This window comes from Gavialis gangeticus, unplaced genomic scaffold (assembly GCF_001723915.1).
Source record: "Gavialis gangeticus isolate Ggan-Ray unplaced genomic scaffold, GavGan_comp1, whole genome shotgun sequence".
NCBI classification, from domain to species: domain Eukaryota; kingdom Metazoa; phylum Chordata; order Crocodylia; family Gavialidae; genus Gavialis; species Gavialis gangeticus.
Window position 1 is genome coordinate 181,537,715 of NW_017729032.1, and position 15,408 is coordinate 181,553,122.

At 37.7% G+C, this 15,408-nt stretch overlaps 1 protein-coding gene across 4 annotated transcripts in view; it reads left to right on the forward strand.

Annotated features, from left to right (window-relative positions):
• The window catches only part of CDKL5 (cyclin dependent kinase like 5), a 174,801-nt gene extending 159,787 nt beyond the window's left edge, over positions 1 to 15,014 (forward strand). For 3 of the 4 annotated variants that reach the window (XM_019524247.1, XM_019524248.1, XM_019524249.1), the window contains 4 exons: positions 2,145 to 2,247; positions 8,953 to 9,075; positions 10,222 to 10,341; positions 11,225 to 15,014. In XM_019524247.1, coding sequence (XP_019379792.1) covers positions 2,145 to 2,247; positions 8,953 to 9,075; positions 10,222 to 10,341; positions 11,225 to 11,608 — 730 coding nt within the window. In that variant the 3' untranslated portion in view covers positions 11,609 to 15,014. The remainder of the gene's footprint in view (positions 1 to 2,144; positions 2,248 to 8,952; positions 9,076 to 10,221; positions 10,342 to 11,224) is intronic. The other variant, XM_019524250.1, reaches the window with a different exon arrangement.
• The last annotated feature ends 394 nt before the right edge of the window (positions 15,015 to 15,408 follow it).

Below are 15,408 nucleotides of genomic sequence, written 5' to 3' on the forward strand. Positions count from 1 at the left end.
TTAAAATAGTGACTCTTGTTTCACACACAGGAGTGGGTCAGCAAAGTAGTTACTGGATAGGGACATTGCCATGCAGTTTGTGATTTGCTCTGGGTCAGGGAGGGTTATTTTGTTTTTGTTTTTAAAATCCCAAAATGTGTGGACCAGCAAGTAGCCAGTAGTCCCATATCTTCCCCCAGTAGTAGCTGCATACTGAATGGAGTGGGGGTGGAGGGGTCCTTATTCCCATTTGTGTTGCACTCAATGCAAAGCCTGGTTACTTAGATTTAGTGTGTGCCTTGGATTTAGCCCTAACAAATTAGGAAAGATAAAACTATCTAAGCCTGTCATTTTTGTCAATAATTGAGTGTGTATTTAGTCTGTGTTAAATCAGTTCTGTGAGCGGAAGGCATCTGGAAAGCTGTCATCAGTCTTTCCTCTTGGGCTTTCTCCATGCTGTATAAATCAGTGAATAATTAAAAGATTGCCTTATTGCAGCTGTAGCTGGGTGGAATTGGGAATCTCTAGTAAATTGATGTCTTTTAAATTTGCATAAAAATCTAGTCATTAAATCCTATACTAGTGACTTTTTGAAGCAGCTAATTATAGCTTTGTGATTTTTATAATGAAAATCATATTGCTGAAATCTGGAAGGAATCTTTTTTTTCAATTTAGATGCATGTTCCAGTAAGCTACCTTATGCAAACTTCTTTTCTTTTTTTTTCCTATGCATAAGAAACCTGCAGCAGCTCCTCCAAAAATTCTCTTACTGAACACCTGAAATTTGTTAAAACATTTCAGATGTTTCATATATTCATATTAGGATCTCAGGCTATTTTTTCATATTGTAAATGTAATGTATTGGGGAATGGAGTTAAACTCTTAATATACTGGATGTATGGAGATGTAAGACAACCTTTTCATCCACATGAAGAGTAAAAAGTATTATTGTTTTTATAATATCACAGAATTTAAGCCAGAAAGGACCACAAGCTCATCTAGTCGCAGGCCACTATGTGTCAACTATTTACCCTATACAGACCCAAACAACTTAATATTTGACTAAATAATCTTCCAGAAGAGCATCTGATTTTCAGATAAGACACAGGGAGAGAGAGGGAGGGAGAGAATCCACTGGTCTGCTTGGGTTGTCCAGTGGCTAATTACCGCACTGTTAAAACTATGCATTTGGTTTGAACTATTCTCCCCAAAGTCTTGTTATGCTTTTTCCACTAGATTAAAATTTCCCAGAATTTTCTTCCTGTGAAGATTCTTATACATTGCAAACAATATTTAGAGATGCTAAATATTCTTTTTGACATGCTAATAAGATTGAGCTCTTTGAGTTTCTTCCTACAAAACATTTTTTCAACACCTTGAATTGTTTTTGTGATTTTTAGTGCTTCCTCTTCAGTTTTCCGAATTCATTTTTAGTACAGGGAACACCAGAACTGTATTCAAGTATCAGTTCCCCAAAGCTGTATACAAAGGTAAAATTACCCCCTGCACTAAGTCAGTACTCCCCTGTTTATACATACAGAATTTTAATGCATATACTTTAAGGTGATTTTTTTTTTTTTATTGATCAGCTCTAGGTCAGAGCTTTGGACAGCCTTCTCAAAAATAAAAATTTAGGTAAATGTAGAATTTAGTCTTCCCAATCATTCAGGTCTCTGGAGCCATCTTTCCTTGCTATCACTGTAGTACATGATGCAGAGAGAAGATTCATCCACAAAAAACAGTCAAGTGAGCTCTCAAATACTTTGCAGGGGATGAAATCATCAATCTAATTCATGCATCATTTCTTGTATATATTTTCAGATTATTTTTATTTTTCTTTAACATCTTCTATATGTTATTTTGGTTTGAATGTAGAACACCAAGTAAAAAGCCAGGGCAAACATGCAAGATTGCCTTCTCCCTATATGCCTGGCAGTTGTTTTTGATTAAGCATTCCATACTAACAAAGGTTCTTAGCTTTTCATTTCATAAGCATAGTTTATTCTTTAGTTTTATGTTAATCCATGAACTAAAATGAAAAAAAATATTTTGAATACCTTTGTTTTAGGGAAATAAAGTGCATTCTTTAACATAAAATCCAAGGATTAAATGTGACCACATAAAATCCAAAATATTCCATCTTACCCTAATTTTTTCACATTTAGGAAAAGTCCTGAAAATGCTAACAGTCATTCAGAGCAACTCAAGGAGAAAGAAAAGCAAGGCTTTTTCAGGTCAATAAAAAAGAAGAAGAAGAAATCTCAAACTGTAAGTATATACAATTTCTGAAGCATACTATTATGTATTTTCCAGTGTTTTAAAGTTGCCACTGTGTAATGCATTAGATCAGTTCTATACTGCTTTGTTATACATGGATGTACCTCCGTGTATTTCTTCATTACTTTAACTTGTTTTCATTATGTAGAAGTTAGCTTCTTTTCCTGTTCAAGGTTTACCAATTCATGCATTCAAATATTATTTCCCCTACTGGCTAAACCATTCTACACTTATATGTTTGCTTTCATCTGGGATGCACAGAATTTTGTGACACTTCAGTGACACTTTTGTTGAAGGGTTTAAAGGGATTTTACAGCAGATTTTTTTTTTTATAGCAGATGGTGCTACTATCCCAGTGTAACAAGTACATAATTCTGTGACCCTGGAGTTGAATAGTCTACCCTATAGCTGCTAGCTGGAAAACTTAACAACTGAAATGAATAGGAACAGAGGAATAAAAGGAGGAGCTCTCTTCTCAACAGGGTCCAGAGCAGTGCTGTGCTGAGACCCTCCATCCTGTTTTATGTACCTTTGTGCCGGGAAAGAAGTGGGGGAAGGGGAGATCTGATGGGGTTAATTGATACTTATTCATACATCTCTTTTTTTATTTCTTTTTAATATCAGCTTTTGACTTATAGATGTCTTATAAATGCATATAGTTTTCTTCAGCTGCTGAAGAAAGTAGGAGCAGTCTGTTTTCTTTCCAGTCCGGAACCTTTCAGCAGCCGTGAATTAGTAATGGCAAGAGATCCCTAATGTGATACCAGACTCTCAACTTCTGTTTTTGGGGTCCTCCCACTGTAAACATCTTTTAATGCTTGTAACTTTCCCAAGCAGGAGCATGGAATGGACACACTTTTATACAGGTTGTCTATCTGTCTAGCTAGGAATTGTTACATGCCTATGCTAAAGGGATATAATACGGTTTCATTGCTCTGCATAGCATCAGAGAAAAAGACTATACATTTGTTAAATTAATTCTGATGTTCTTTGGCAAATCTCTGCCTGCAGGCTTAAGGAAATCAAGATTACCTTCAAATTTTCTAAGCTTTTCTTCAGAACTACATGGACTAGGAATGTATAGCCCACCAAACTCGCCAAGACAAGCTCTGTAAAAACACTTAAATGTTAGAAATCAGATCACTGTATTTCCGAAGACTGAATGTATACCACCGATGGGATCGATCGATCAATCGATCTATCTATCGATCTATATGTGTGTGTGTGTGTGTGTGTGTATGTGTATATGTATCTATATATATGAATAGGAGAGATTCAGAAACATAATATGATTTCATTTTAATTTACAAAATGATTTACAATGACTTTAAAATATACAAGAAATTCACACCTACTAATATCATCAGAAGTTAAGATGGAAAGGTCCAGGAAGAGTGAGATGACAAGACTGAGAAACAGTAGTATATTTTTACTCCAGTAAGTGAGGAATAAAAAAGGAGAATGTTATTCATTATGGCTACAGTTGACATTCAAGGGATTGGTGTTTGTAAACGGTGGGCACATCTACACATTTATTAACATGCTTAAAGTAATGCATATTAAATCTAATACCTCCATTGTAAAGTACTAGAACAATGCACATTAGTCTATTTTAATCCATGTTATCAAAAGAGCACTTTTTATAACACTTTAATGCACGTTAAAATAGGTTAATGAACGTTAAAGCGCATGTGTAGAAGTGCCCAATTTGTATTAAATGTTAGGGGCCGGATTTTAATCCTAGATTCATGGTACAAATGATCAAGTCTCTAAAATCATTTACTTTTGTGCTGGTTCAAGAAAGATGGTCTCATGGTTAAGGCAACGTACTTGAGATTGGAGTTTGTTTCTCAGCTTGACTGGAACCTGCAGTGTGACACTACACTACTGTCTCTATGCCCATTTCCCATCTTGAAAAAATATAGATAGCATATTTCCTTACCTCCACAGGACTATGGAAAGTATAAATATTTTAACTTAGGAAGTACTGCCCATACTATAGAAAATGACCAGGGTTTAAAAAAAAACACAACACTTACTGGTAGAGTGAGCATATGTAGCGATACAAGCTACACATCTGAGAATGACAAGTGTCGTAGTTTACATGTTAACATTTTTCAGTTGCAGTGTTGCCTGTGGGTCTGATCTAATTCACCAGAACTAAATGGAAAGGTTCCTGCTGACTTGAATGGATGTTAGTGTAGACCAGTGGTTCTCAACCTTTTTATACTGAAGGAGGACCTAAAGAAGAATGCTTTGCATTTGAAAGCTTGTCTAACTTTGGCTGGATACACACATTCAAATGATCTTTGAGAATTCTCCTGGGTTTGTTTTCCTGGTAGGAAAACTTACCCAGAGACCTCTGAACAACTATTTAAGTACTGACCCCTTGAAGAGCACTGCTTGCAGTGCTGTCATTGCATAGCCAAGGGAAGCATGCACATAGATCTTGGCATACTCCCTGCTCTGCCATCCCAAATAACACAGTCTCCTGGGGGGGGGGGCAGGAGGAAAGCAACCTGGAATGCTGGAGGACTGTGTTGTGGCTTCTGTAAGAATGGAACCATGTACAAACATTCTTCCTACCAGGAGAAACTCTCCTGGGAGTGATTTAACCATGGTTGTTCATGGGTTATTTTTATCCCGGAGCAGACATTATTGCTTTGGGAGAAAAATCCTGAACATTTTAAACACGTGGCTTCTATTGGAAGAACATTGACTCTCCTAGGAGAAACTGAATGTCTGTATGTGCCCTTTATCCCAATTGTACAGTTGGTCAATAAGATATTACCCCAAAAAATCCTTACCCCTCACATGATTTTTAGCAGTTCTCCTTGCACATATTATCAACTAGCACCACTTTATTTTTCCACTAAACAGCGCCACAGAAAGTCATTATTCTTGATAGTGTCCATTTTGAGAGTCATAGATCCCATAACTGTATAGAAATTAAGTGAACACTGAGTTATCAGTGTAGCACACTTTTATTTTGGTTGTAGTACCAAGTTATATAAAGGCAGTCAGTCCCAACTGCCTATGGTTCCTTTCCTGCTACCTTAGACAGCAAGTTTTTGACAAAATGTTGACTTAAATTATATTGCAGTACTAACCTTCTTCCCCTTTTATCCATTTATCTAGTTTATATTTATAATATATAAAAGCCACCTTTCTTAAGAAGAGTATACTTATTGATATTACTAACCAGATTTGGTCTGGCATGCAGTTCTAACCTATTAGCACGTGCTAATGGTAGTTCTGAAACCATTTGTGTTTGCTCTGCTGCCTGGTTAAAACTGATCCGTTGCATAGCAGATCGAGATAGAGTATCTAGATTAAGAAGGTGCAATTATATGGTAGTATCCACATGTCCAAAATAATTGAGTATACCAGATGTCTGGTATGAGTATACCAACCATTTTGGCAGTATCCATGGGCTCATATGCCCATGGGTGGAGCCTTCTCTGATGCACTGGAAATCCAGCATGTCAGAACAGACTTGATTAATCACGTCTGCTGGAGCACGGAAACTGACATGCTCCAGCAGCCTTCCACACCACGTGTATTAGCGTCCCAGCACATCTCTGTGCTGAAAAAATGGTGGCAGGGTGCTTTGAAATAAAACACGTTCGATGAGCTTTATTTCAAAGTGCCCCGCTGCCATTTTTTCAGTGCAAGGATGCTTATACATGTGATGCATGGGTACTTTTAATTAGTGTGGATTGCTAATTAAAGCGCCTGGCACCACATCCCACAGTTCATGTAAAAATGCCCCACATGTCCAAAATGGTTAAGTATACCAGTATACTGATGTCTAAGGAAAAGGTATTTGCCAAAATGAAGTTGAATTTGCTGTGGTTCAAACCATTCAGACATGGCTGGCCTAGCCTCTGAATCATATTGCACTTCAAAACTAAAGCATTCAAAGCAAAATGTAAGCCACTAGTACATTAATCTAACACTAACAAAAAGGTTAAAGCACATGGGTCCACAAGATATCTCTCTAAAAAAAAAAAAGTCATCACTTCCACTCTTCTCCACCCTTAAGTGGCACAAATATGGTTGGGTTAAGCAGAGGGAGTCAGTGTCTTAAGAACCATAACAGAAACAGGAACATCTAGAACCTGTTGATACCAGTGGGGTCTTTGGATCTAACAGAGGTAAGCACCAGGCTACCTACTTTCAGTGTCAGCATTCACTTTTGGCTCTTTTAGGTCCCTTGTACCTTTTTGCCAAAGCTATTGTGCCTTTTTGCTCCAAGAGACAGTGAAATCACTGTAGGCCACTGTTTAACACAATGGAACATCTTCCTTGTTTTGTCAGGGTCTCTTACAGTTCATTCTTCTATATCTCTAATTGAATTTTGCTTAGGAATTGTTTTATATAGGACAATACTCGGTATTAAGTGCTCCTTTTTTGGTTCAGATACTGTTCCTTAAATGTCTCAGTTGAGGGAGTCCATCTAAAACCATCAGATGTTCCTGTTAACTATATTTGGATAACTGGCTCTTCAAGGCCCAGTTCTACAAAGAACCTCTGCTTCCTGTTCAGGAATCTAGGGTTTGGAATAAACTAGAAGTCTAGTTTCATGTCCACTCAGAGATAAGTGTCTATAATAGAAATGTTAATGCCATAGTGGTAACTACCACACAAGATTACTTTATAGACATTCAAATAAATGTTGCCTGTAATGATATGACATCAAGGCAAATCTAGTATTTTCTAAAGCTCCCAGGTCTCATGAAATGTCATTACACTTATTTTCTTTGAGCCAGGCTCATCTGCACCTAATTACAGACCAGGCCTTGGAAAAACCAAAATCAGCTATTACATATGCCGTTAGGAAATCACCATCTTCATCAGGGCTGACTATATCTGACCTACTGGGTACTGTTGATCTTGTAATGCACTTTGGTAAGACTCAATTTTCCCTAAGATCTCCCATGAATAGTGATAGCAAAGGATGTCTCAAATCTGGTTGAGAACACCTTCTAGAAAATCCCAGTTTCACATCCTCTAACAATTTGTGGCTGTCCTAAGCTTTCCTCGTACAAAAGATGAACATTCTTGCAGAGTTGTGGTCTCAAGATGCAATTCCTGATGAAGTAATGAAGCCTTCTGCTTGTTACTGGAGTTTCCTGAGATGTATTCTCTCTCCTCTCACAAGCCATGGTTACCCATTCTTCTTTGCCTCTGGAGTTCTTACTTCCTGTAGCAGAAAGGAACTGAGGATGATTGGAGTCATGATTCCTTATATGACCTAGCACCAACCATTTTGATCCATGTAAGGGTTTTTGTGCAGTCTCAGTAGTCACTACATTTCAGATGATCCCAGGTTTCCCAACATTATGGCACATATTCCAAGACTGTGGATCTAAAGAAATAGTATACTTCGAGAACTCAGGTTACAGGTGGCACCATTCCTGATGACCATTTTGATTCCTTTAAAGTTTAATGATCCACAAATACGAATATAGAATCCCGACCAAGTTCAAAGAAACAAGAAAATTAGTGAACCAATCTTCCTTTAACTTACTAAGGATAAACACAGAACCTTTTAAATGTTTCAAAATATAATGGTGTTTGAAACATTTAAAAATGGATTGTTTCAGCATACAGGCCTTTGTCATGCTGGTTGACTGGCAACATCTTTCTACCGCATGTAGTGGCACGGTCTCCCAGAGGGGCTGGAGCTGAAGTCAGTGAGCCTGTCCCTTCCACCACTGCTCTTCTAGAGCACTCCCTGTTAAAACTGGAAGGCCGGAGGCCCCATCCTCACATTCGGTCAGAACCAGAAGTCCTGGAGACCTGGAGAGGTATTCTGCTATTGGAGGCTGGAGAGCAGGAAACCTGGGTCCTGGAGTAGGGGTATAGAGTGCCCCAGTACTGGGGGGGTAAAGAAGGTGATTGGCAATGGGAGCTTGTGGGTATGGTTGGGAAAGGCAGCAGCAGCCAGGATGTGGAGAAACCATGGGAGTTAGGAGAGCAGTGTATTTTGGGATGCCTGGAGGAAGATGGAACAGAACAATTCAGAATAGTATATACTCCCTCTAGGTACGTTTTTGTCACTCTTTTGGAGTGTTTTATGACCACTGCTATGACCCATTGCTATGACCACTGATTGTAGTACCATTAAAAATCGCATGCAACTGTAAACACAGTTTAAGTGTTTCTTCCACACCCCAAAGCTAAGCCGAATTAAGCTTGAAGCCCGGTTTTTTCCAGTACAGTCAGAAATATTAAGATTTTTTTTTTAGATAATGATAAACATGTTTAAAACATGTTGATTTTAGGAATGGTATTTTTACAAAATAAAAATGCGTACAATTTAACAGATTATACAAATGCAGTTAGTGCAAATCATGGCTACAATTATGGGACTGATCCCAAGGTCCACTGAAATCAATGCAATGCCCTTGAGTCCTAATGGAGAATCATTCGGAAGATAAATAAACACGTTTGTTAATGTTTTTACATTCTGTACGCACACACAGATGTTCAGTAATACATAGAATTTCTTCCATCTCCATTTACTCATTCAGATTAGCAGTCAACTTGATCTTGCCCTGAAGCAAGCTGTGGAATTGCCACTACTTACTGTTGATATTTAGAAGTACATTTATGCATGAATTTGCCAAGGACAGATCTCTTGAACTGAAACGCTATTTATGCATTTAGTTTTTGTATCTTATATTGCAGACAGAATCCACCAACGGCGAGAATCCAAGCATCAAGAAATCCCTCTTTCCTCTTTTTAATTCAAAGAATCATTTAAAGCATAGTTCTTCTTTGAAAAAGCTTCCTGTAGTCACTCTACCCATGGTACCAATTTTTAAGTACAGTAGCATTGAAAAACGCTCCAGTAAACTTGTTTTACTGACTACAACAGCATGTATTTTATTTTCATTGGGTCACTTTCTTTTCATGCCAGTTAAGTATCTTGGGCCAGTTCCATAAATTCAAGTTAAAACAGCAGTCCTAAATGGATTAAAGCTAAAAAAAAATCATGATTGAGTAGTATGAGATGTACTTAAAACAGAGTATATCTAGTTATTACAAGACAATGAGAGCCTGGGACCAAAATCAAAGGAGAGACCTTCTAAAATCAGTGGTGCTTAAAATTAGAGTGACCTCCTCATTCTGTTTGTACAGCAGATTAATGTAATTTGTTTTTTAAATATTTTGAAATATTTTTTTTTTATGGATCCTATTCAAATATAATCAATCAAATATTGTACCAGCAAGCTTGCTAACAAGTCAGCATTTATTTTACATCATTCTGTGTTTTTCTTTGTCCTAAATTTTGGTATTACTCTATTTTAAATTACTGCAGATTATTTCTGGATTTTGTTTTCATGATCTCTCTTCTCACAAAAAAGTGGTGGAATGAGGGGTTAATTCCCTTTATTTTAGGACATAATAAATAGCTTTAAATAAACAGCTACTTGAATACATTTAAGGATAGGTCTGTGCATGTAAATGTACATATACATGGAACAGTATATAGAGAACAATATGTTGAACTTGAATTTTGTGACAACAGGGACAATTGGTTTCCCCACATTTATAACACCAAAATCACTCAGGTATCCATTTAAACACAGTTTTGATCTTTATTCATGTAGGGCAAATTCTGTCTTTATAGAAGTGGCCCATGATCTTAATTGCAGTATGGAATGCTATTGAAATGAGGATAAGGCGCAGCAATTCTTTTCATAGGCTTATTCAACTGCTCTCTCTTACAGCAACTCACTAACAGCATGTGTATGCTTTAAGGGTTGAGGTTAGAGTAAATCTGCATGATACCCACAAATACTGTTCTTACTGCGGGGGAAAAAAATGAGGGCATTGCAATACAGCTGCACTAGTGGGCTTCTCCTGCTTTATATAATTAACTGGAACTGGGGGGAAATGGTTGTTACTTCTCTTAAGAACTTACTGAAATCCCCATTTATTATTATGTTGCAGATGCCTAGCAGTGATGGTCAGGATCTTCTGGCATTACAAAAAGCCATTCACTCTTCTAATCACCAGGTCAGCCGGCAGAAGGATTGGCATCCTGAGAAGATGGCAGAAATCCAAACTCATGTAAGTAACAATATCCACTACCTTCACCCTGTTATCAGTGGTGTGCCTTAACAGTTTCTTCCTGTAGTGAATAGAAGAATTGCTTTTGAATGATCCCTCCCTATTCCTCATTGAATTTAAAGAGGGGTCTTGTAGCTACAATCCTGTATAATTCTTTGGGAGGCAAGGGACATGTGAGAGGCAGAAAAACAGTGTACCACAATCCACACGCTATAATTACCATCTGGCAGAATACCACAGCTCTTCCTCTCCCCAGCTCCTCACATACATATACCTTCCAATTCAGGACAGGCCCTGATTCAGGAAAGTGCCAGTAGGACTGGTAGCAAAAGCAATTTAAAAATCCAAGATGGAGGAAATAGCCGCAGTAGTCTTCATAACTGTGATGAAAAGGGTTATGTGGGTTGAGGAGTCCTTTCAGGAGAGAGAGACCAGACAGGACTTGTTGGGGAATCCCAAGGTAGAGCTTCCCTTGAAATGGTGTGGTCTGCGACAGTAATGTTTTTGTATTAACAGTGCTTTTAAACAAAAGCCTTAGAGATCTGAAAAAAAGACAGAAAATTTCTGTTGCAACTATCGTGTTTTAAAAAAAAATGGGAGGCCAAACCGTTTTCTCTTGTAGTCAATTAATCTTCTTAGACCACATACTACACAGTAATTATAATTGCCAGGCCTTTTCTATCTGTCACATGCACTGTGGACAAACCAGTCAGTGGATTGAAATGAAATACTCAGGATTAACAAGTAGTAAAAGTGACAAAGTCCTGATGTTTTTCAAAGTTCAAATTGTTCTTTTTAAGATATGACTGAGAAAGTTTTGCAGTAGACTGCTGGTATAACAATAAGGCATAAGACCAACAAAGTGGTTTCCTCTATCTTTCAGAGCCAACCTTTAAAATCCCTTCGAAAGCTATTACATCTCTCTTCCTCTTCAAATCATCCTGTTCCTCCTGAGCCCCGCTTCCAGCCCTTGCCTACTCAGCCAGCCAAAGCTACTTTTTCTGAAGTGCGAATTCATCCCATGAGTCAGACTTCCAGCAGCAGCAACGTCCGGCAGGAGTCCCAGTCAAAAGGCAGACCGACACTCCAGATACCGGGTCAAATGGAACAAACATGGCATGTCTCCCCTGTGAACAGGAGCGCTAATGAGGGAACACCTTACACCGATCAGCTGCCTTCGAAGAGTGGACAGAATGGACACACGTATAACCGAACAAGCCGATCGCGAATGCCAAATCTGAATGATTTAAAAGAGACAGCCTTGTAATGGTACTCCAGAAAATATGCCAATTCCACGTGGAAACTTGAGTAGGGGTGTTGTGGTGGTGCTGGTGATGGTAAGACTGCATTTTCAGCTTTATAAAGGTGTGCAATATGTACATGTGGAGCTAGCCTGTTTGGCACCACATTGCTAGTCAGGGATCAAACAGTAAAACAAGTTGAATTATTAATTATCAATCATCAGAAATCTCATTCAATGATAGATGGAGTGTGCAATTCAGGGAGAAGAAATGTATTGCCATTTTCTCTCATTTACATTCCAGCTCAGTGCACATCTCTGTCTCAAAGCTGGAGAAGTTTAGGTATGCATTGGCACTTATAGGGTGAAAAAAAATAGTGTCTAGACCTATGCCCTTACTACATATTTTGCTGCCTAGTTAAACAGTGGGGTTTATGTGATAAGTGTATCCCTGTTAAGGGTTTAAAGTTGAATTGTATGTCTTAAATTTGTTTTTTAAACTTCCATATTTGATAGAATTTGTAATATTTATTTATGATGAACCAATATCGTACTGTTATAATCATATCTTTTATGTTCCAATGTAAAGTTATTTTGAGCTGTTTGAAACATTGTGAAGCAGTGCAACAGCTACAGTAGTTTCTATTAAAAAAAAAAAAAAGAACTAACAGTAACATTTATATATTGCATCAGGAGTATTTTATTCTATACATAAATATATATAAATGGTAAATAACTGTCTGTTTTTTAAATATACTCATTTAAAAGAAAAGTATTGTTATGACACTATCTGCCATATTTTTATACATTTGTGATATAAAGTGCAGTATTATACTTCTAATAAAAGAAAGTTGAATGTGGATATGTGTGACTGTAACAGTATGACTCTTGCTCCACTATTAGAGCACAGTATTATAGGCATTATTGTCAGTAGCAAACAAAATAGAACACTCCGTTCCAAATTTTATTATAGGCTACTTGTTGGACGTAATGGCTAGATGTAAGAGACTACAGAACTGTACAGTAATCTAAATGCGGTATATTCTCCCCTAAGTGTGCACTTTGCTTCCCCATTAGTGTGACGGGAATTATGCATCTGCATCAAAACCATAAAGTTCTAATAACACATCTGAGACGGTGCCCCTTGGCCACAAGCTAAAGCAGATGCTCTTCCACTTAATTGTAGGGGTGAAGACCAAAGAAATATAGCATGAGTTGCAAGTGAAATGCCAAAATTGTGACATGTACACATAGCATGGCACTGCAGATCATGGTATAAGCTTTTTTGCATACATATATTTTACATTTTGTTTAGAAGTGTATTTAACTAGAAAGATAAACCTTGTACTTAAATTTAAAATACACTTGCACTTTTTTTTTGGTTTCAGCTAGTAAACTAATGATATTCAAATGTAGAAGAGGGAAGGTTGCCAGGCAGCTTAATTTCTCTTTGGATTCTCACTACTAGAACATTCCTATTCACAGTTGGTTTCCATTTCTACAAAATATTAGATCTGAGGTTCATGGCAATTCAAAGAGCTGCCTTTAAAACGAAGGATTTTATGCATAACAAATGCAGGGTCTGGTTCCCCTCTCTTACACTGGGGTAAATCAGCAGTAATTCACAAGTAGTCAAAGTTGAACTAGTGTAAATTTGGCTCAAGTGAAAGGAGAATCTTGCTTGTAGTGTCAGAACAATACAGTCTTTCCTATATTTGAACTCAGCACTTCACTTCTTACATTACTCTGAAGTGTAGTTCAGTTTTTGTGAGTTGTCATTGTAATAATTGTGCTTACAAGTATTCTGTCCTTTCCAAAAAGAGACTAGTCTAAACATGAATTTGATATTCCAACCACAGAAATAAATGCAGATGTAGCCAGCTAGCTCCTCCTTCATTAGCAGTGCAGAAGGACATTAAGTTCCATACCTCCCAATCATACCAGCATTCTCAGACCGTACTACAATACAATTGGCATCAATACTTGTAAAAGATGGCAAAATATAGAGTACAGTGTGAAGTATGGTATTTCAGGTTTTCATAGGACAAAAGCAGTCAGTAATTCTGACTAGCAGACAGTAAAACAAGAATTCTTTATTCCTCTATTGCTGTAAGAAATGTCCATGTGTTTTTTCATATGATATAGAATATAGGGAAACATTACATATTATGTAAAATATACCAGTGAAAGGGTGCTTTTATGTTTGGATGGGCACAGTGGACATCTGAGAGAGCATCTGAGGTTGTTCTTAACTGATTATCATTGTAGCTATTTGATTTATAATATACTGATTGTAACCGTTTCAAAGAGAGGTCTTTCTGTATCCACCAGTTCACTATGGTTGAGTTAGCTCTGCTCTCCAGTAGGAGCTGACTGATATCCTAGAATTCCCCTACAAAAACTTTGGTGTTAGTTTGAGAATGGGGCTCTAAGCAGTACCATATGAATGTCTGCAGGACTGGTAGTGTTCAGATTTGGCTAGTCTGTCCTTCACATTCTTTCCTTTTTCATTGAATAATACAGCACTTGCATTTTGTCTCTAGAAGACTTCTTACTTAGCTGGTAGGAGCTTCACGCTTGGATGATTGGTCATTATGGTCATTCTGATTCATAGCAGGAATTAAAACTTCCAGTGGATTTTCACTCAGCATCCACTGAGCTAAATAAGAGTGATTACTGATTGCACCTTCAGCTGTTTAAAATGCTTATTCCAGATTCAAGTTTGAGCCAGGAGGCAGACAAAATAATTGATGGTCCAAAAACATGAAGCTCTTGCCACCCTACACTGCATCTTCCTCTTTAGAAACTTCAACAAGCCTTGATAAAACTGAACAGTAAATTGAGTTGACTGTATGTAATTCTCTTCAGTCTATTTGAAGGGATGATGAACTTCTCGTTTAGCCAGCTGGTGTCAGAATAAATGTTCTCATATTTTCAGCTGGGTCTGAATTCCCAGCCTTTAGTGTATTGCTCATATAATTTTACTAACACTTAAAAAGGAAACTTCCTAGGATTTTTGAACTTCTCTAGCTCACCAAAAAAGAGAAATGTATCATAGAGGAATCTATTTTTCAATGTGAGCCTTTCTCCTGACTGAGGTCTCTTGGTCTAATTTTGTTGTATTATATATATATTCTGTAGATTGACTAAGGATAAAGCAGATAACTTAGAGAGTACGCTTTCTCTTCCTCAGCAGTCTGTTTTGCCTTATGATAGTGTACTAATGTGAACATAAAAGAAATGAATTTTCAAAAAGATAATTAAGGTGGTTTGTTCATCTCGGGCTGCCTCAGCTTGCCTGTGAGTTGGTAGGATTTAGTTGGCTCTTGGAAACTGAAATGTAGGCTCTTTACTTGCATCTTAATTAAAATTGTACTCTGTACCTGGCTATAAAGTATCTTCGCAGACTGTCATTAAAATTTGCTTGACTAGATGCCCAGTCTTGTTGCCAATCTTGACCGTGGTGATGATGAAAGAATTACAGGAGTTATGTTTTATTTTCATTTCAGACAAAAAAGTGAGCCATTCTGGGCAAATGGGATTTTCCACAGCAGTGTGGAACCATTCTAGGCTTTTCTCCACCATCTCCCTCACAGGTTCTCTTTCCTTTGGAGCACACCACCTCTGTCTGAGCAATAGGCAGAGCTCATCGCTTGAGAAGATAACACTCCCTGCTCCGGTAAGGTCTGCCTACGTCCTTGGTACACCCTCCCAGTACCGAGCTCAGGACCAACTTCAAACTCTGATTTCTTATGTCAAATCAGACTTAGGGGGTATGATCTGAACATATGGGGTGTCTATACACGTGCTCTGGGGTGGGGGACGGG